The 19,812-nt window shown below is 38.7% G+C and overlaps 1 protein-coding gene across 2 annotated transcripts; it reads right to left on the bottom strand.

Annotated features, from left to right (window-relative positions):
* RAD50 (RAD50 double strand break repair protein) lies at nt 823-19,466 on the bottom strand. 2 transcript variants are annotated; one of them, XM_021410537.1, is made up of 26 exons: nt 19,361-19,466; nt 18,467-18,645; nt 18,041-18,124; nt 17,649-17,800; nt 16,843-17,028; nt 16,527-16,731; nt 15,943-16,071; nt 15,538-15,703; nt 14,839-15,032; nt 14,097-14,303; nt 13,439-13,621; nt 13,073-13,230; nt 12,000-12,175; nt 11,059-11,296; nt 10,015-10,204; nt 9,393-9,519; nt 8,950-9,143; nt 8,530-8,640; nt 7,888-7,980; nt 7,690-7,803; nt 6,846-6,973; nt 5,842-6,066; nt 3,307-3,392; nt 2,745-2,887; nt 1,636-1,769; nt 823-1,285 (listed from the first exon to the last, which is right to left on the bottom strand). In XM_021410537.1, exons 2-26 carry the CDS (start codon nt 18,593-18,595, stop codon nt 1,099-1,101), a joined length of 3,939 nt encoding a protein of 1,312 aa, XP_021266212.1. In that variant the 5' UTR covers nt 18,596-18,645; nt 19,361-19,466; the 3' UTR covers nt 823-1,098. The 2 variants fall into 2 exon arrangements, with proteins under 2 accessions (XP_021266212.1, XP_021266213.1); XM_021410538.1 differs by lacking the exon at nt 19,361-19,466 and adding an exon at nt 19,114-19,292.

Raw genomic sequence — 19,812 nt, 5'->3', positions numbered from 1 at the left:
GGTCATACACTGTCAGCTAAGGTTCAGGCAACACCTGGTGCCTGCAAGGAATTAAAGAGCTCTAATTCCAGCTTCTGTTAGTAGACTTACCCACAATTCAAATCAGAATAGATGCCCTCTTAATTGGTTACAGACATCACAACCCTCAGGGCTTGCGTGACTTCAGAGACAGCAAGGTCTGTTGCTGAGGCATCTCGTCTAAGAGCTCAATATTTGTGATGATCAGGCCCAGTTGGCTTTTTGGCTGCGATTCTAGTTGAGTGCTATGTTCCCTGTGGCCAGCACCTGTTGCTGTACCAAGGGAAAGAGACTATGAAGAGCTCAGAGCAGTGCAGGTGAAGCTCAGCATTCCTGCAGACTAACTCTTCAAGGCATTTTTGTTATCATTTTCAGAGAACTTCGTTTTATCTTATGGAGTATCTGAACACGACCAATTAATCTAGATTTTGACATAATTCCTATAAACTTCACTATCTTCAGCTAAATGACAGTAAATGGCAGTTCTGCCCACAATAAACATAGAGAATACGGTTAAAATATGCTTCTGTCATCCATTCACTCATCTAGTCAGAAGGGACTTTCCTTTTTTCTCAAGGAAGGCATTATACTTTGTGAAGGTTCTGAGCAAGGGTACCTTGCACAAGCAGCAGCAGATGTCCTTCTTGAATGCTGTGAATTTTCTGCAGAGCAGGCAGGTGGCTATGAACAAACCTTGGCTAGATGCGAATTAATCCTGAACCGGACAAAAGAAAGTGACGGAAAGCAAGCTTTACTGTATTGACAAAGCTAGAGCTGTTCCAAAGAATCTGCAACCAGATCTAGTCCAGGATGTATACAAAGAACACTACTCCTTTATTTTCACCTTTAAAGCATAAAATACAACTAAAAATTAGCTACTGTGTATTCATTTACATGCTACCAAATAATGGCGACACTTAAATCCAGGTGCGGAAATACCTATAAAGATACAAAGTTTAAAAGCGTAATAGTTTCCAGTTAAAATTTTCATGATGCTATATGGTGTGAAGACACAGTATTTTCAGATGCCATCACCTGAGCTCTATTCAGCCAATCTATAATACACATTTACTTAAAATGTTAACGAACGTATGAGCCAAGGGAGCTGACGCTGCACTTCATGATCTCCGAGCACTGATCAATGTTCTTCCTGACCCTGTAGAAGGTTTCCACGTATTCAGAACGGCCCAGAAGTTCCACAAAATCTTCATCGTGAGTTATCACCAGAAGCTGAAAGTTTCGTTGTCGGGAGCGGCTTTTTATTATCCTACAAAGACACGTTATTCAGCACACCCCATCACATTCTAGTTTTAGAAAATCTGTACTAAAACATTTAACTACTGCTTGACATTCATTTATTTTCATACGAAGGTAGGCTAGCGTTTCTTTTTACCCACATTAAAAAAAAAACACAACACATAAAAGTAACGAAACCCCCCAAATTACACAAGAAATATTTTTCCTCTTCCAAGTAAAGACAAGGGAATCCAACGCTACTGCTTTGCATGTATATTAGCAATATCGACAAAGATATTTCAGCTTAAAACGCAATTTACTTCTGCTGACTGATCCTAAGTTTTGAAAAGTATCCAAGCTTCACAAGAAGAGATTACTTACTCCACGAGGGCATGCGCAAGAGATTCTATATTTTCTCGATCAAGATTGGTAGTAGGCTCATCTAGTGCCAGTATGCCACAATTAAGGCAGAATGTTTCTGCCAGAGCGAGACGAATGATGAGAGAAGCAAGCACCTAAGGGAACAAAAAAATCTCAAAGTGCTCGTAGAGAAACCGTGTGTAACATACTATTTTTAATACCAAGACAAACTGTGACTAAGGCTCACATAACAATGTGCTGACAGCTCACAAAATTGTAACAAGTCATTTATTGAAAAACTACATTAAAACTCGAAGTCTGAATTGAAAGATCCATTCCACAAAGTACTACTGGAAAACAGGAGAGAAATGAAATAACCAAAGTCCTGGAGATCCTGGAACGAAGGACTCCAGCCCAAGGATGCTGCAAGACTGCCCTCAGCACTGCCTGCCTCTTCTCTTTGCTGAAGCCTCACCCTAACAGTGCAGGGAAGGTGGAAATCTGCATCTGCATCAGTCAGTTTGAACTACTGACCTCACGGCTCCTTACTAAAACTGAAGATTTAACACCTCACATACTAGTTTTGTACCATCAGACCTCATCGTGTTTTTATTAGCTCCCATGAATTAGTGAAAATCATAGAACGCTTGATGGAAACAGCGCTAGCAAAAATACTTTCCAAAGATCATGACTGCTGTCATCATTGTTCACGATCAAAGAAAAATTCTCAGAATGTAAGCTAAGACACCGTGAACAAGTTTCACTCTCATTTACATAACATTTTAGCATAACTGCTTTAGGAGAAGATGCATTTTTTTGCCCACGGTGATGTTCTAGAAGAAGTTTTGGATTCCCACTGAAATTAGTACAGAATTTTCAAAACAAACACACTTCTCCGTGCAGGTGAGAATTTGACAGCATTTTTCACATTCGAGCACCACCACCGCTGCATCTCTTCACGGAACACCTTCTCAAGATGCTACTGCTGTACGCATTATAAAATACCACGGACATTTTTGTTGCATTCCTTGATTTCATTTTCTATTACTGTTAATACCACCTGGAAAGATGAGGAGAGGAGACAGCCAAAGGCCTGGCTGCCAAGGAAACTTGAGTATGACAGACATTACCTTTTGCCCAGCACTACATCTTCCTCGCATATCCAGTGCTGTATCTCCTTTTATCATCACTACTCTGTAATTGTAACTTCTTCTTTTATCAGATGCTGAAACGTTCTCGTCTGCATCAGAACGAATTTCTATATATTCAATATCTGAAAATGGAAACAGTTTTTCCATCCTCAAAAATCTTTAAAAATGCCATAGCAATAAATGGCTAAATTAAATTAAATTAGAGAGATATAGTATACAGAAGCTATAAAAATCTACTCCCAACTCCCACTCATAGATAAAACTTTGAAATCAATTTTTTTTTTTTAATTGAAGAAATAAAACCTGGGCAGCTCCCCTGACTCAAAGAAACCTCAACTTTGGAAAATATGGAAAAGGGAAAATGACCTCTGTTTATCATAGAGTTAACTACATAATGTGTAATAAACAGGAGACACAGCCTTTAGAATGGAACCAACCACTTTCACATCCTGGATTTTCAGTATTTTGAAGAACTAATTTTCAGTACGCAGTGCTAAGCATAAAATGGGTACGCATGGACAAAGCCACAAGCAATACACACCTTGTCCTCTGTAGGTACTTCGCCAAAGGTCGCGAATTATTTTGTTGATTTCTTGCATCTTCATGCTGTGAAATGTCATTATTGCTCTAAAGAACACAAAAGCACAGATTTTTATACAAGCAACTATGAACTGCCACAGACTACAGGAGAAGGGGAGAGCTCCCTTTCCATTCTCTAAATACTTTCACCAAGAATATATTAACAACTCATTCATTCTGAACGCAGAAACGTACAAGTAATTATCTAAATGGATGCCATGACTAGGCATTTTTCTTCAGCAGCAAGCGTAGTATAGGGTATAATTTATAATTTTTTATTTCCCCGATTAATATATCAACAAGTCTTTTGTTCAATGATAGCTGATTTTTCACAAAAGCATTCAAAAAAGGGATACGATGCTACTTTTCTAACTCAGCTTTTTAAGCAGTGCTTTTAATGAAAGAAAAAAATGCTTTCTTGCTTGATGCAAACAGTTTCTTTCAAAAAAAAAACCATGTCTGTATTCAAAAGTAATTCTGAAATTGACTTTTTACGCGTACTTTTCCCACTTCCCCTCTTACAGGAATTACTTCTACCTGTTCTGAGGAATACTGAAGTCTCGATTCTAAAAGGATTAGTTAAGTCTGAAGAAAGAAAAAGTCTGTTCTACTATTTACTTGATTCAATCCAAGAATGCATTCTTCATCAACATCCATCAAAAACCTCAAAACACTAAATCATTAAAGATCCATAGATAGCACAGAAGAACACAGAAATGTCATTTTTTCCCAGCTACATATACAGCTTTCAATCTCTGGCCATTAGAGTTAACATTTCGTCTCACTGATTTTTCAGACGATTACCAATAAGTGATGCTTATCTATTTTTCTTGAAATTACAAGACTGCTTTCCTGTTTTGCCTTAAATAGAAACAATAGATGATTTGATACCAGACAAGAAGATTCTGAATTCTAAAAGGGAAATTATTGGATTGCATTTCCATTTAAGATGAAAGGGAGGAATTATAAACGCTCCGAACAACTCACATCTTCACAGAATCAATTTGGGATTGGCTTACATTCAAATATTAAATATATTTATTTTATCATTAACACTGATTAAAACAGAGTTCCTCTAGACCCCAGGTGTTCAACAGCCTTTGAGACCTGTCTTTCTGAATTCCTACCATTCTCATGAATGCATTTAGTTTATCCTCCAGCAGTACCAGAGATGTCTTGGTTCCAGGGCATCATTCCCCATGGCCAGAAGATGTTCTACCTTGTATCTCAAACTGCTGCTTGGAACTTTCACAATCATTTCCTTTCCCCCTTCTCCACGCTACACAAGGCTTAAGAAACCTTTATCATTCCCTTTCAGTCACTTCTTTTCAACATGGAAGGTTTTTTTTTTTTTCCTTTAATTTTTCAGCGGGCTGTATATTTTACTTTGTATTTGTTCACAGTGTTAGAGATGCTATTTTTGGTCAGTCAGGACATCCAGGAGCATGAAACAAGCTTCCAGAGGAAGCAGGAACCATCACAAAGTTTACTACACTTTCCATCTATGCATTTCTTTTGATCTTGCCTTCTCTTCTACAAGTACAAAACCACCCACATTGGAAAAAGCTGAAAAACAAAACCAAACTTCACCTCTGTATTGCAATATTCTTTAATGTAAACCCAACTGTTTACCTGCGAAGATCATGGGGAACAAGAAATCTATGTGGCAGATCTTATTTATGGTACGGTATGACCAGAATCAGCAATGCTGGGAGACACACTTATAAAAGCTTCCTAAAAATGCCTTCAAGGTGGGAAAAAAAGCTTGAAAGGAACAGGGACAGAGGAACAGCCTGAAGGTTCACCCACTCTTCCACCAGTTTTCATATTAAAAACGAAGCCGAATGTGTTTATTGTCTGGAAATCTCTAACCACCAGAGGCAAAAGATTATTTCACACCAAGATTTCAGCACAGGGGCACAAAAGGGTCACACGTTGGGCTCATTTCCCTATTGTCTCTCTCAGCTGGAATTGTTGTATTGCAAGTATGAGTCCTAACACATAGAAGTGGTGCTCAAAAAGGGTCCTACAGAGAACTGGGAATAAAACTGTAATGATCACTGAACTTACCTAGACCTACACTAAACTCCAGTTAACACCATCAATGCACTTCTGAACATTATATACATTACAGAGTTCCTATATTCTACCAATCCTGAGCAGTCTGTAGCACATTTTCATTCATTTACTTTGCTTTTAGGAATCAGTTGTCCTCTGAAGGCAAAAAAAAAAAAATGAAGGCTACTGCAATCGGTTATTTAGGATAAATACAAAAACAATGGAAGTAACACATCAATGTACAACTTGTTATCTTTACACTTAAATATGTGAATTTATTAATAGAAATAATAATACACCCCAAAGAGTTCCAGCAATTTACTATTTCCAAAAGTTATCTTAGGAAGTTTGATATTGCAAGCTGCTTTTGCCTCAAGGCCATCAGTGGTAATGAAGACTATACAAAACATAAGAACTAACCTCATATGACAATACTTACTTATCGAGGGCCTTGTAATAAATGTCCAAATCTTTGTTCACCAGCTCTGTTGTTCTCATAACAATCATCTTCTCCCTGTGCTTTTCCTCTGCATCCTTGAACTGGGAGTCTCGAAGCTCCTTTTTAAACCGAACGATCTCTTCCTCAAATCCGCGCTGCCGGCCAAGCGCAACATGATGGTTTCTTTTCAGAGCTTCTATTTTCTCCTCTAAATGTTTTTGTTCACTGTCAAATCACAATTGATCAACCAGTCTTTCAAATGTACTGTTTCACAATATTTTAATCAAGGTTCTAATCTGTCGCCTCTGTTAGCAGCTCATTCTTTTGTACGTGCAAAGTTTGTAACGGTTCAAATTACAGTATTAATGCCACTGAAACTAAGACACAGTTAAAATAAAAATGTATTTAAGTTTGCTAAGAACATATTTAAGCCATTATTCTGAATGGGAGAAGCAAATTATCACGCTGCAAGTCCAAAGTGCTACAACTGATTTAATTGCAGGAACTACATGAGGATACAGAGAAAAAAAAATACAAGGAACAGGTGGGTAAGCTAAACAAATAGTTCACACGTAAGGAGCTGTATGGGGATAATTCCTTCTCAAAAACGTTTATTATCTGAACAGTTGCTATTAAACTACTGAAATAAATACAGACTTTCCTGCTGAGACTTATCTGAGAAGACTGAATATGAACTGTTCTCATCCAGAGACGTGTTGCTTTTTAAATGTGGACTAAGCAGTGGAAATCATTAAAACTAACAGCTTAGATTGGAACAGGTTATGTGCATATTTGTAGCTAGAAGAACTATGTAATTTCACTAAGTCATCTATGTTGTCATGGGGATCCTACGCAAGCATGAGTCTGAAGGAGGAAGCAGTCCACGTGAATGGGGAGAAAGATACACACTAAACACAGGAAACACTAAAGCACAGTGAATATTACACTCAGATATTTAATGAATTCTTATACAAAATATGCTGCTCTGTTCTGAACACGCTTACTTTTTCAGCTGGGGGACTTTCATTTCTCCCATCTCCTTTACAAGTTGTTTTATATTGTCTTCAACTTCTTTCAGCTCTTCATTCCGCTTCCTCAAAGTAAGATTATCCTCCAGCCATCTCTCCTGTATCTGTCTCCACAGAAAGCAAGAAGTTCTATGATGTTTCACTGACAACAGTGAAAAGTATCTCAGTTAATAACTTACTTTGTACTAGAAATAGGGCATGTGGAAATCAGCATTATTGTTTCATATTTCAATCTGAAATAATACTTACAATATTTACCATCACAAGTGAACCTAAGAGTGATCCTGTGTGTGAATATTCATCAATGGTACAAGTGGGAAAATCATGTAGGGTGAGATTTAACTAAGTCCCCTATCTCAATTGTACAGGTAAGATGGTGAGATGGAGTGGGGAATATATAATTCCAACACAGAACACAAACAGAGTTGGAAATACATACACAAGCATTCAAAGCATGTGGCAAAGTCTGGAGTGACAAACTACTTCTGGTACCTGCAATGACAAACACCCACAGCAGCCTTCTTTTAGAAGGCAGGTATTTTCTGCACAAAGCTGCTTTGGGAAATGCTGGCTATTGTCACAAAGGACTCAACTCTCTTGGAAATACCACAAAATGCTGGAGATTTTTTTTTTTGCATATATAAATCACAGGACTTGCTTTTTGTTTTGTTTTTTTTTTTTTTAAAGAATAATGCCCCATAGAGCAGCCACTCTGACCAACAAATGATTAAGTTCATCAGAAGGAGACAAACTGTGCACCACCAGACTTAAATCACTTCAACAATGCAAAGTATACTTTATTATAAAACGATGCACCTACTTTTTGAGTGTCAATATCCTGTCGAATAATTTCCATCTCTTTACTGATCTTTTCTTTCTGTTTCTCGCAGGCAATTAACTGAGAATTTACTTCATCAAGTTCACACTCCTTTTGCTAAAGAAATAAAAAAAAAGGCATATTATTTACATATAAAAAAGCTTTTAAAAGCAGATTTTTATTGATTGTTTTTTAGGTTACCTTCTTATATTCTTCTTTTCCTTGTTGAATATAGTTTTCAATTTCTTTCATGTACTTATTTATATCTTTAACCTTCTCTCTTATGCCATTCATCTGCAGGGAAAATAGTTGCAATGAATTGCAGACTCATGTCCAAGAACTGGTATGACTTTATTAAAGATAACTGGATAACACTATTTTGAAGATACAATTCCTCATCGTAATTCCCTTTAATTTACCCACAAAATACTTCAGTTTTTGAAACCCAGATACTCCTTATTACTGCTTTCCAAAATAAATGGTAAATACTCGTTTGTGCTTAGCCAAGAGAAACACTTGCCCTGAGAAGGACAGGTTTGCCTCTCACCAAGGACAGGTGGCAGCCATTCTTGCTGTTCCTCCTAGATCTACTCATTAGTGACCTGTGGCACTAAGAGCCCTCAATATTGCCAAATGACCCCAGGAGCCTTTTGATAAGACCACCACAGATTAAATTACAATTGAATTGTTGTGCTCCTTTTCTTCCCTTAAAGTTCCACATAAGGAAAGCATTAGCTATAGCCACCACTGTTTCCTAAAAGCCAACTTGTTATCAAGGCTTCCACCCATGCCCCAAACCCAGTGTGTAGTCCTATCTCCCAACTATGTCAAATGCAGACGAACCTTCTCTTGTATTTCTTTATTACTTGCAGTCCTTTTATTAATTAGATCCTCTTTGTCTTGCTGCAGTTTTTCTAAAGTTGCATCCAAAGGAAACACCTGTTCTTTTGCTTCCTGAAAAGCAGTTGAAGAAAGTCCTTTTTATTTTCTCATTCTGTCAATGACCAGCAATTTTTCAGGAGCTAAAAAAGTGTCAGATGGGTACTTTTTCCTTTTTTTTTTTTTTAAATCATATTTTTAATACTGAAAAAACCCACTTATTAATAAGGCGCTCTGAATTCCCAAAAACGTGCAATAGTAAAAACAACACAAACATTCAAACATCAGAAAACACATCTTAACTGCTACGATTACAGATGCCAAATATTACAGGATTATTTTTTTCCAGGTCAACAAAGCTAAGAGTTTATAATTATCTCCCACCTTAATCTCTCTGTGCAAGGCCTGAACCTCAGTGGTTAATTCCACCGTTTGTTCCTCCAGTTGCTGACGACGCTGCACGCTGCTGGAAATCTGAAGTTTCTCTGCTCTGAGTTCATTCACTGCACTCTTCAGCTCCTGAATTTGATTTTGCTGGTCTTGCTTGATTTTTTGATTTAACTCAATTTTACTAGTAACTGCAGATAAAACCACACACACGCAGTGAAACGGTCGATACATTATTAACAGCATTTAATGTCTTTCTTACGTAAGAAATGTAACTCCAAATTAAGTTAGTATGCCTCCCCCAAAACCAACCAAACGAAAACTTAAAATATGGTTATTTCAGGATGTAAAATAAGTAAACTAAAATTCATATCTTAATGACAGCAAGTTGGAATATTGTTTTTAATATAAAAATGAAATATCACTCTTGGATGACCTACCTGTATCCCACAAGTGTTTTTTCTCTTGTTTCTCTTGGCTTACTTGCAGAACAGTTCTACTTAAATCGACCCCTAGCAACTTAGCCTCTTGCTGAGCAATTTTTCTTTCAACATCCCTAATATCAGTCTGAAAGTAAGATGAAAAGTACTGCTATTACTATATTAGTGTTTAACAACAGGTTTTTCCTTTCTTTTCTTTAATCTTTGGCACACGGAAACAACCCTGGAGCTTGAGCCACGTATGACTCAAAGCACCTTCAAATGTATCTCCTTTCCTGGAGCAACATCACATCATCAGCATAAGGTCATGTTAGCCCACAGGTTGCTGGAAGCTGGCATTCCTACTTGTGAGAGGAAATTAGTCAGTACAGGCAGACTTCTGATGTACCCAGGCTACCTCAAAGGAGTTACACATACAACCAGTCTCTGCAACGAGAGAACGGTTTAACTAGTTTTATTAGCATCAAAATCAGCTTGTTATCCCGTCTTACGAAATATTTTGACCCGTTTGAAAAGCATTAAGACCTCAATTTTGTTTTGTGGTATGCTGAATAACTACTTAAATACTTGGTAGCAAACAGGTGTCATTTTACATATATTGAGAGGAATTGCAAACACATACCTGGTACCTTTCCATTAGAGTGATGTCCTGTAAACATGCATTAGCACCTTCCTTTTCAGACAGAACTGTTTGCAGAAGGGTTTCCTGTTCTTCTATCTCACCCTTCAGGCGTGCAAAATCCCTGTTTACAGTCTGCAGCCTGTTCCTCAGGTCCGGTATGTCCCTTTCTTGGAGTTCCACTACAGTTTGCCTTGAGTAAAATACAAATCCAGCAGCGTTAAGTTCAAGATATTCAAGATCACAAAATCTATTATATCAATTTAGCCCAAATAGTATTCCCTAAGGCAGCTGAGATTTAAAAACAAAACCAAACAAACCAATCAATCTCCTCTGGTTTTTAATTTAAGTACAGCAAGTGCTAAAAAAAAGCTCTACAATCCACTGCACAGGAGTGCCCTCTTGTGAAGGAAAGGTCTACTCGCCAACATAAGTTCTTCGGTCTATTCAAAATAATGGTCTGCAAATATCTCAAAATCAGAGCCTCTTATCCACTGGCAAGGAACCTATTTTCACTCTAAATTACTCTACTTCTACTCTAAATCCTGATCTTATGACAAGGAACAAACCTCAAGACACTCACAGAATCAAGATTTTATTTAACGGTGATGAAAGTAGATTCGGTTCCCATTCCATGAACACAATTTCCACTTCAGCATTTTTAAGAAACATATTTAATGTGTTGTGGTGTGAAAACTTTTTATAAACAAGGAAAAACCACCTGTCCATTTTAAATCACAATGATAAAAAACAAGGAGGATAAATGTTCCTGTATAGTGTACATGACTGGTAGAAAAGGAAGTATACAACCACTTGTTCTGTCTCACTCTCATGAGGAACATCAAAGGATCAGAAATACCAAAATTATAAGGCAGATTAATATTGAAGTCCAAGTGAGCAGAGAAGAAACGCTAGGAAAATATTTCTCTCTTGAATGAACTACCTAGCCCTAAAATAAAGCGTCCAAGATGTCAATGTAGTTTTCAATAACCAAAGAGAATTCAAAAGAAAAAGGCCTGCAACAATATCATTTGCTAAGTACTTTACCTAATTGGTTTAAGACCCATCATCTCATCACGTTTTTTCTCTCTTCTTTTCAGCTCAGACTCTGTTGATTTCAGTTTGTCTGGGGCAAGACGCAACTTTGACTGCAGATCACTAATCACGTCTTGCAGTTCAGCCTCTGTTTGAAAAACTCTTTGGCAAACAGGACAACACGACTCATTCTCCTCTGTCAGTTGTGTAATGAACTGTGAATAAACCGCAGTGGCTCCAGCAAGCACAGCTGGTTTAAAAAGAAACAGAAGATGTTGAATATATAGTACATAATAGATCCAAATTAGGTACACATTTACCACAAATGAAATAAAATCATAACTTACAGATCACTGAGATAGGAAACTAAAATGGCCCTAAGCAACCTGGTCTGAAGTCAGTGGTGTCCCTGCTTTCAGCACAGTGCCCTGTATCACCTCTCCTGCGGTTCTCTCCAACATGAATTATTCTATTTTATTAAACCACAGCCATCCCTCAAAAATTATCAGTGAAGGTAAGTACTCTCATACTTCCTTCCAGAATTGCTGTCTATCAGAGAGCAGTAGGCCCTACAGACCCAACCCATGCCACACTGCTAGCCCTGTGCTTCTCTTCACACCTGGCAGATTCAAGCGCTCAAATATTTCCTTAGTTTTGCAAAGGTCATCATTCACATACATGGTATGTCACAGCAGATACTTAACTCACTCACTACATGTGAATGAACTGGAAGAGTGAAAACAACTGATCTTGATTAGATCTGAAACAGAAGAACTAGTAAAGATATGGAAATGTTGTTATAAGTAGCAAGATTCAGTAATAACCTCCCTTAAGACTGTTTCTATGCTGATTTTTGTCCTCCAAGTATATAACCTCCTACGCTACAGATTGTCTCAGAATCCCTGGCTTATAATAGAAACTGAGCAAAAACACAGAGCTACAGATCAATTTACCTCGCTGTTTTGAACTTTTTTCAATTTCATCTTGCAGTTTGTTCAGGTTACTGTCAAAATCTTGGCTTCCACAAACATCAAAAAGTTTTGCTTCATAGCTGGACAACTGTTCTTCTTTTTTCCTTAGTTCAGCACTGATGTAATTTTTCTGTTGTTCTGCTGATGCCAGTTGTTTGCTAAAACAACAATGCACAAACTCTTACATTACAGAAAAACAAACAAAAATTCAAGCTGTAGCAGTAAGTAAAAGCAAAAGCATGGAAGTTCATCTGAAACTAGTATTACAGAGTTGTTCACCAGTTGTTGTTTAATGATTTTTCCAGAAATCTGCAGCATAAACTTTCAATTAATCTAAATACAGCATAAAGCGTTGCACTTTAATTACTTTTTGTTTTCTAGATGCTTAGAGATGAGAAATTTGTTTGTAATGTCAATTCCACACAAGAGACTTTCTAGAATAATATCAATTTTTCCTTCCTTGCTGGAATTATTGCTTACGAGATATTACTGAACAACTTAAGCAAAAAAATGTTGGCACCCTTTTGTTCATGTTCCATACTTCTGAGTTATGTTCTTAGACTACAAATCCTGCCTCTTTGGCTTTGTGGAAATTTAATGTCTATCACTGCATTGTGTTGTTGTCACCTGCTCCTTCAATCAAATTCCTTTATACAATCAAATGAAAGCAGGAAGATGCAGTCACACATGGATTGATATGGTTACTAACCATTCTGCAGCTCGTAAGAAAGCCAGAGGGCCACCATTTTTTCCCCCAAAGCATTCATTCAGATAGGATGGTATAAATAATTAAAGATGAATTAGAACATTGTGTCATCTACTTTTAGTGCTGCCTTTGACATACTTCAAATATCATGACTGTAATAACCAACACAAACCATATTGGCTACACATTATAAACATTTTGCAGGCCGCTTTCTTTCATTTGGAAGACATCTCTATAAACAATCACGAATTAAAGTAACAAGCATGTTAATTATATTAAACTTTCCAACATTGAAATTCATAATTACATTAATACTTCTGGAGACATTATCAATTAAACTAATACCTACTTAAGCAGGGCATGTCTATTCCTTTTCTCATTAATCTCTGTGCTTTTACCATGAAGCCAGTCTTCAAGTTGTTTTTTATTTGGAAAATATCCCAGCAGTAATGTCAGTTCTTCAGAATGTCTTGATTTTACTTTTCTAATCTGCTCCTCTTTGTCTGCCTTGAGAAATAAGGCATTTTAAATTAGTGTTTTCATATGTTCAAGTTTACATCACTCAAGTATTCACAGAGGAAATGGTTTCCATGAAGTCATACAGAAGCTTTATGTACAACATCATAATAAATATCTGAAAAAGACACACATATCCTGGAGGAACTGCATTAATGCCATGCCACTTCCCTTTCTTATGAAACAACAGAAAAATTACTTTGTCTTTCTTCAGCATCTCCATTTGGGTAATAGTTGTGGTATGTAGATTCAGCTGTTCCATCTCTTGATCCAATCTCCGAAGAACTTTGTCCAGGTTGATTTTCTCATTTTGCAGAGTTTGCACTTCCTGTTCCAGAGCTTCTACATTGCTGTTCCTCTCAGCTTTCTCCAGTTCATGTTCCTAAGTAAAAAAACAAAAGCCCAGAAGAATTATATAATTACAGTACACAATAAGATTCTAACTAGGAGGAAGCAGAGGAAAGTTCTTTAAAACTGCCCAGCAGCAGTACCATTTGCTGTACAGGATTAATACAAGATTTGCAAAGAACACATGCAAAATGATAAAGGCTGTGCCACTTTCATATGAAACATAAAGCAATGTTCTGACATGCAGTAAATTACCATGTTTCACAGAATAAGATGCTTATAACCGACCAGCCCTTTTCAAAAGCAAGTTATCTGGAAAAAAATGCATCTAACATAGCACTTAAATTACTGGCCCAGAAGAATATGAAAATATTCTGATATCTACATAATCCAATGACACCACAGCCACGGTTATTACTATATTAATAACTCAGTGAGCAGAAGCAATATATTCTTAGTATGCATTTTCATTTCAAGCTTGTATAAACACTTCAATCACATTAACTTACTGTCTTTATGATCTCCTGATCCAACTCCACTATTCTGTCTGAAGAGCCCTCCAACTGACGCAGTTCATACTTTACATTCTTCAGTTCAGCCTCTCTCTTACTTTGAATGTCTGATTTCAGGTCAATGGTTCTCTCTAATCCCGTTTTCTTATCTCTTATTTCATCTATCTGTTTTTGTTTCATTGCTTCTTTCTGTGTGAATTCTCTCTGAAATTGAACAGTAATAAATTCATTATTTTTTGTATGAAAAACACAACATTAAAACTGCTACTTCACGCTAGTTTGCAAATATTCACAGTTACAATGCAAGACACTGAAATATTCAGATACTGAAGCATTTTAGCAGGGAACTCTTTGCATAAGAAAATGCAAACATGTAAAGGTAATGTTTTGTGAGAGCAACTTCACGTTGAAGATAACTTCAAAACAAAGTTGCTTGTGTTCTTACCAACTGCCCATTCTAATTCTTCCTCGCTTGCTTGAGATGGCTGCTGAGAAGAAAAACCTATCTGCAAAGCTGCCTGCTCATTAGCTTTGGCAATTCAGATCACTCGATGACCACTCTTAGTTCCAAAACTAATTTTTCCAGAAAGGTTCAAACACCTCATAATCAAAACTACAACAATAAAAAAATGGCTCCAGTTTCCCCCTCTCCCAGCACCATAAAGACATATGTGGACTAATAACACACTAATAACTAATATGGAATAATAACACAACCCCAACATGACAAGATCTTTACCATTAACTGATTTGCAGCTTCCATATCACTCTTCTGTCTCTCTTTCAATAACTCATGAAAAACGGCAATCTGTCTGTCATTAAAAGGTGCTTGCTCAAAACCATCTAATTCCAGCTGAGCTGACAGAGACTGAATTAACGAATCCCTCACTTTGATGTGCTCTTGGTGACGATCTGCTTGCAGCTGTAGACGACCTTCACAAGCAAAGAAAACTTAATATTAATAAAGCCCCCTGACTGCCCCCACGTGAGACAGTGAGAACATTACAGATTGAGCTTCCACATGTTTCTTGGCTGGAATAGATGTACACAATCATAACTGGTTAGTAGTCAGTTTCATAACTTAGAGCACGTACAAGCTCAGACAGAGAAAACAAATGTGTTGAAAATCGCCAATCTGACATCGTTTTATACCACCAGAAATCATCTACTTTGAGCACTTCTATAAATGATGGTCCACTTCAGAACAAATGCACTACATGCTGTAATTATAACTCAAAACAAGCACACATTAAAAATTCCAAGAGGAAGATGCTGAGATGTGGTTACCTGTGAGATTCCCACACCATACTGTACAGCTGACCCAGAACTAACGCACGTTTCAGGGGTTTTGTCCCATTCAAATACCTTCAATTCTTATCAATTGCATTACAGATCCTAATGACGTTAAAAATAAACACAAGTTTATAGACCAACATACCTCGTTCAATAAGTAGTTCTGACTTCTCACTGTTAAACCTCTGGCATTCTTTAGAGGCTCTATCTAATTCCCGCTTACAGTCTGATAACCTCTTCTCCTTTTCCTTCACTGTCCTCTGGTGGTTCTGGTACCTATCCCTGAGCTGTTCATCTGATCCTTGAAAAACCTGTTCTCCAAACAAAATACAGAACAAAGTTAGTGTTGTTTATAAACTCACGTTTAAAAGCTATGATGTTCAACAAACAAACAAAGAACAGGTTTAAAAATAACAGAATCCAAGCATTGAGTGAGCCACTTGGACTGTGGAAGTGTTCCTAACCAGCATCTGATGCATAGGTCATTTGGTAGCAAAAGGCAGACTGATTTTTCTGCAGAAAGCATGGCAGTATGGAATTTAAAGGCAACCTTTTCCATTTTCTGTTGCAGATCTTGATTATCCTTTTCCATCTGCCTCCTCCTGCTCTCCAGGGCTTTCACCTCATTATCTAGCAACATCACTTTCATGAGATTCTTCTCAACCGCTTCCAGAGAACACTGCAAAGGAAAGAAGGCTGCAAGTAAGATATCTCATTGGTTTATGAATCCCATAATCAAATGTTCTATGCAATCCAGTACTCTGAAGTGTAAAACCTTCAGTTTTGTGAAATATTTTGAAACAAAAAAAGGTCAATTTTCATTTAGTTTTTGTTCACAATAGTTTTATGGGTAACGGTTAAATCTGAAACAGAGATATTTTAAATTAAGATACAAGAAAAAAACCACCCCAGTGCTCCTACAACAATTTCACAGACTGTTCTCAAGCACCCTGTCTGCATACAGACTAGACCAGCATCTGAGAGGTTTGCTGCTTAATTCTGCTACAGAACTGAGGGTTAGTTAACAACATAAATGTGTAAGGTTTTAATCAGGACATCCCTCCAAATTTTGATTCTTTTTTGCTTATGTATTGTTCTATACTAAAATCTTCATGCAAATAACACACAAACTACCTTTAACGGATCAAGCTGACTCTCAATAGATTTTATATTCTCCTTAGAAGCAGACAGCTGAGCTTCTCTGTTGGCAAGATTGTCCTGGATTTCCTGTGCTTTTTCTTTGTTCTGTTTTAGGTACTTCAGTTCTGTCTGACACTCCTTTACTTTCAAGCCTTGTTTCAGCCGTACTTGACGGAGAGTTTCCAATGCTTTAATATACCTTAAAAAAATAAAATAAAAAAAAAAATCACACAACTGTCAGGTCCTATTGGCAATACAGCATTCACTACTGAGGGATGGAACTACGCGTCGGTACAGTAAAAGGAAAAACCTTGTTGCTGAGAAGATCTCATCAAATTTTTGTTTCAGGGCCTTCCCTTCGCTTAATGGCCAGTTGGATTCCTCTTGGTGGCAGAAAATGACATTGTTAAGCACCGATTTGGAGACACCGAGGGCACTGATCATCATTCGATCAATTTCTGCACACTTGGAACTGAGACTGACCTTATCGCCATGCCTGTGTAGCACAGAAGGCAAATCCACACAGTTATTAGCAATTCCTTTTAAGCTTTCTTTTAATTAAAAAAAAACAACAGCACAAGCATCTTCCATTGTACTGGCTACAAAGCTTAGTAAGAGTAACAATTTTTAAAGTAAATAATTACCATTTTCATCATTGGCACTTTACAGTAAACATTTTTAGACAAGAGTACTATACAGTAAAAAGCTACGCAGAACCAGCAGAGGGAGCAAAACCAATTCTGAGTAAAGGCAAGTGAATACAATTCTTAAATAGTGGAGACCAGAGTTAAACATGGAATAACCATGCCCTGAAACTGAAAGTGGTGCTGAAGGAAGTCAAGCTTATGTATTTGATGCAATGCTACTTTCAATCTGTGTTATTAGTAATATGACTTTCAAATAAATACAAGTCAACAGGTGTTAGCAGTTCTTAAAATAGTGGCTTTCAAATATGAGATTTTTGAATCAGTTAACAGAACAAGTGCTAAAACTCCATACCTCTCATCTACAAGCACAGACAGTAACTTCAAAGAACACATGAAGCTTTTTCATCTTATACATAAAAATATACAAATCTCAAACTGAATTACATGCTGAAGTTAGTAAAAAACTTACTTTGTTCTAGTAATGACTCCTTCAAGTGTTTTAAATTCTGTTTTCTTGCTTTTCTGGGTACAAACCATGGATCGTTGGACAGCTAGGAGCTCTCCATTAACATCTCGAAACTGTAATCGAATCTGAGCTCTAACATCTGTTTCATTGGCAACCTTTGGTAGAAACAACAAAAATGGAGTAAGGGAAATTCTTCTCAACATCCAAATGAGTACAAGCCTTTCCAGCTGTGGAAAACGTTCTAGTCTTCTCTAGTTCTGTTTTTCCTGAAATAATATGGTCAGCTCATGTCTACCAAATACTTGAGTATCCTTATTTTCACCACAAGCCTGAGTGCAGCTGGGTATTTTACTGAGGACTACATACACACTAAATCTAGTCACTGGGGCTTTTACCTTTGGATCATGAACAAATGAATTTCCTTTGGTACCAGGAGGGAAATCTCCAGTGGATATGTATTTAAGGCACTCAATGATGGTCTAAGAAAACAGAAATAAGCACACAATTAGAATGACAACTTAGAATAAACAAGACTACAGTCAAAACACAGTAATAGCCCAAATACTTACAAATAAAAGTTAGACAGGAAGGGAGGGAGAAATAAGACGTGACATTTTACTTTTCAGTAGCATGAGAATATGGTTTTGCAGAAGCGGTTCTTGTGGGCATGGTGGGGATGGGTCAATGATTGGAGCAGACGATCTCAGCGATCTTTTCCAACCTTAACGACGCTATGATTCTAATCAGCACCATGACCAATTTACTAAGAAAAGCATCAGACGGCATTCTGCCAAGGCCAGGGCTGGAAGCAGAGCTCTTACCGTTTTTCCTGCACCATTTGGTCCCACCAAAATAGTCAGGGGATTAAAGAAGGTGATAATTTGTTTGTCTTTGTCCTCTACACCAAAACTCCTCACTCCGAGGATGCTCATTTTCTCAATTCTTGCCATTTCTGCAGAACTTCCTCTCTTCCAAAGTCAGAAACGCAAACGTCACAAACCTGTACAATAAAGCCTTGTGAAAATTCTAGATAGCAACATCCAAGTGTATTCCCAAAAGCACACAACATGAGCACACAAGCGTGGGTTGGCGGCTGGACTAATGATCCTAGTGGCCTTCTCCAACCCGAATGACCCCAACATTCTACATGCAGCATCAGAAACACGGCCAGAGTGCTTCAGCCTCAGCTCAGGGCGCAGAACACACACAGGGAAACGTCTCTGGAGGCCTGGGAGCTACTCAGCGCACAGCTGAGCCTCGAACGCAGCAGGGATTCAACAGCAGCAGCAAAATACAAAGCCCTGTGAGCGCTTAGAAAAGAAGCAGGCCTCGTTACACTCCCCTTCGTTATATATTTATTATTTATCGTTATTTTCTACTGCCCCGTTTCTCAGAACGTCACAGCCCGCGCCGGCCCTGTGCTTAGGGAGCGCAGACCCCACGGACACAGCAAAGCGGCACCGCGCACCCGCGCCGTGCGTTCCACGGCACGCTCAGGGGAGACCCGGCCGAGAAGGGGCATTTCCTGCAGAAACCCCGCGGCGGGCAGCGCTGGGCAGCGGGACTTCCCCGCCCCGCGGCGGGGGTGGACATTTTCCAGGGAGAGGCGACGGCCGCACGGCACCGCGCGGCGGGGGCGGCCCTTCCCTGGCCGGGAAGCGGCATTAAAGCCAAGCGCCCCTCCCACCCCCCTCCCGCGCCCCCAACGCTGTCACCTCCGGTCCCCGCCGCGCCGCAAAGACCCCGCGCAGCCCCGGCAGCCACCGCGGTCCTCCTCGCTCCGCCCCGGCACTGACGGCCCCGCCCCGCCCGTGCTCCACACCGCCCCCCGGCGGTCCCCCGGGAGGCAGCCATGCGGGATCCGCACTGCGGAGAGATCCTCTGCTCTTCACACGGCTCCTCTCTGCCTCTGTCCCCTTCTCCGTGTCTCCCCTCCGCTCCCCACAACCCTTTTACTCTTCCCCTTGGCTCCTCTCCGCTCCCACTGCCGATCTCCTCTTCCCTTTGTCCCCTCTTCGCTCCCCTAAGTCCCGAGGGCCTCCCAGCGGCACCCAGCAATTCTTTCGCCCTGTGAGAAAGCCATTAACACTTCTAAAAGAATGAAAAACTGAAAGCAGTTCTAAAATAATCGCTTTTTAGGGTTTTTATAGTGTTCTCAGGCTTCAGC

Source organism: Numida meleagris, chromosome 12 (assembly GCF_002078875.1).
Source record: "Numida meleagris isolate 19003 breed g44 Domestic line chromosome 12, NumMel1.0, whole genome shotgun sequence".
NCBI lineage: Eukaryota > Metazoa > Chordata > Aves > Galliformes > Numididae > Numida > Numida meleagris.
Note: the sequence above shows the minus strand (reverse complement) of the source record. Positions and strands in the feature narration are given on the sequence as shown.

Coding starts and splice junctions, on each gene's coding strand:
- RAD50 (XM_021410537.1), bottom strand. CDS start 18,595: ATGGCAAGAATTGAGAAAATGAGCATCCTCGGAGTGAGGAGTTTTGGT. Junction 6,974..7,689: donor AGGATATTGACACTCAAAAA/GTAGGTGCATCG, acceptor CTGTGGAGACAG/ATACAGGAGAGATGGCTGGA. Junction 2,888..3,306: donor AAGTACCTACAGAGGACAAG/GTGTGTATTGCT, acceptor TTCCATTTTCAG/ATATTGAATATATAGAAATT.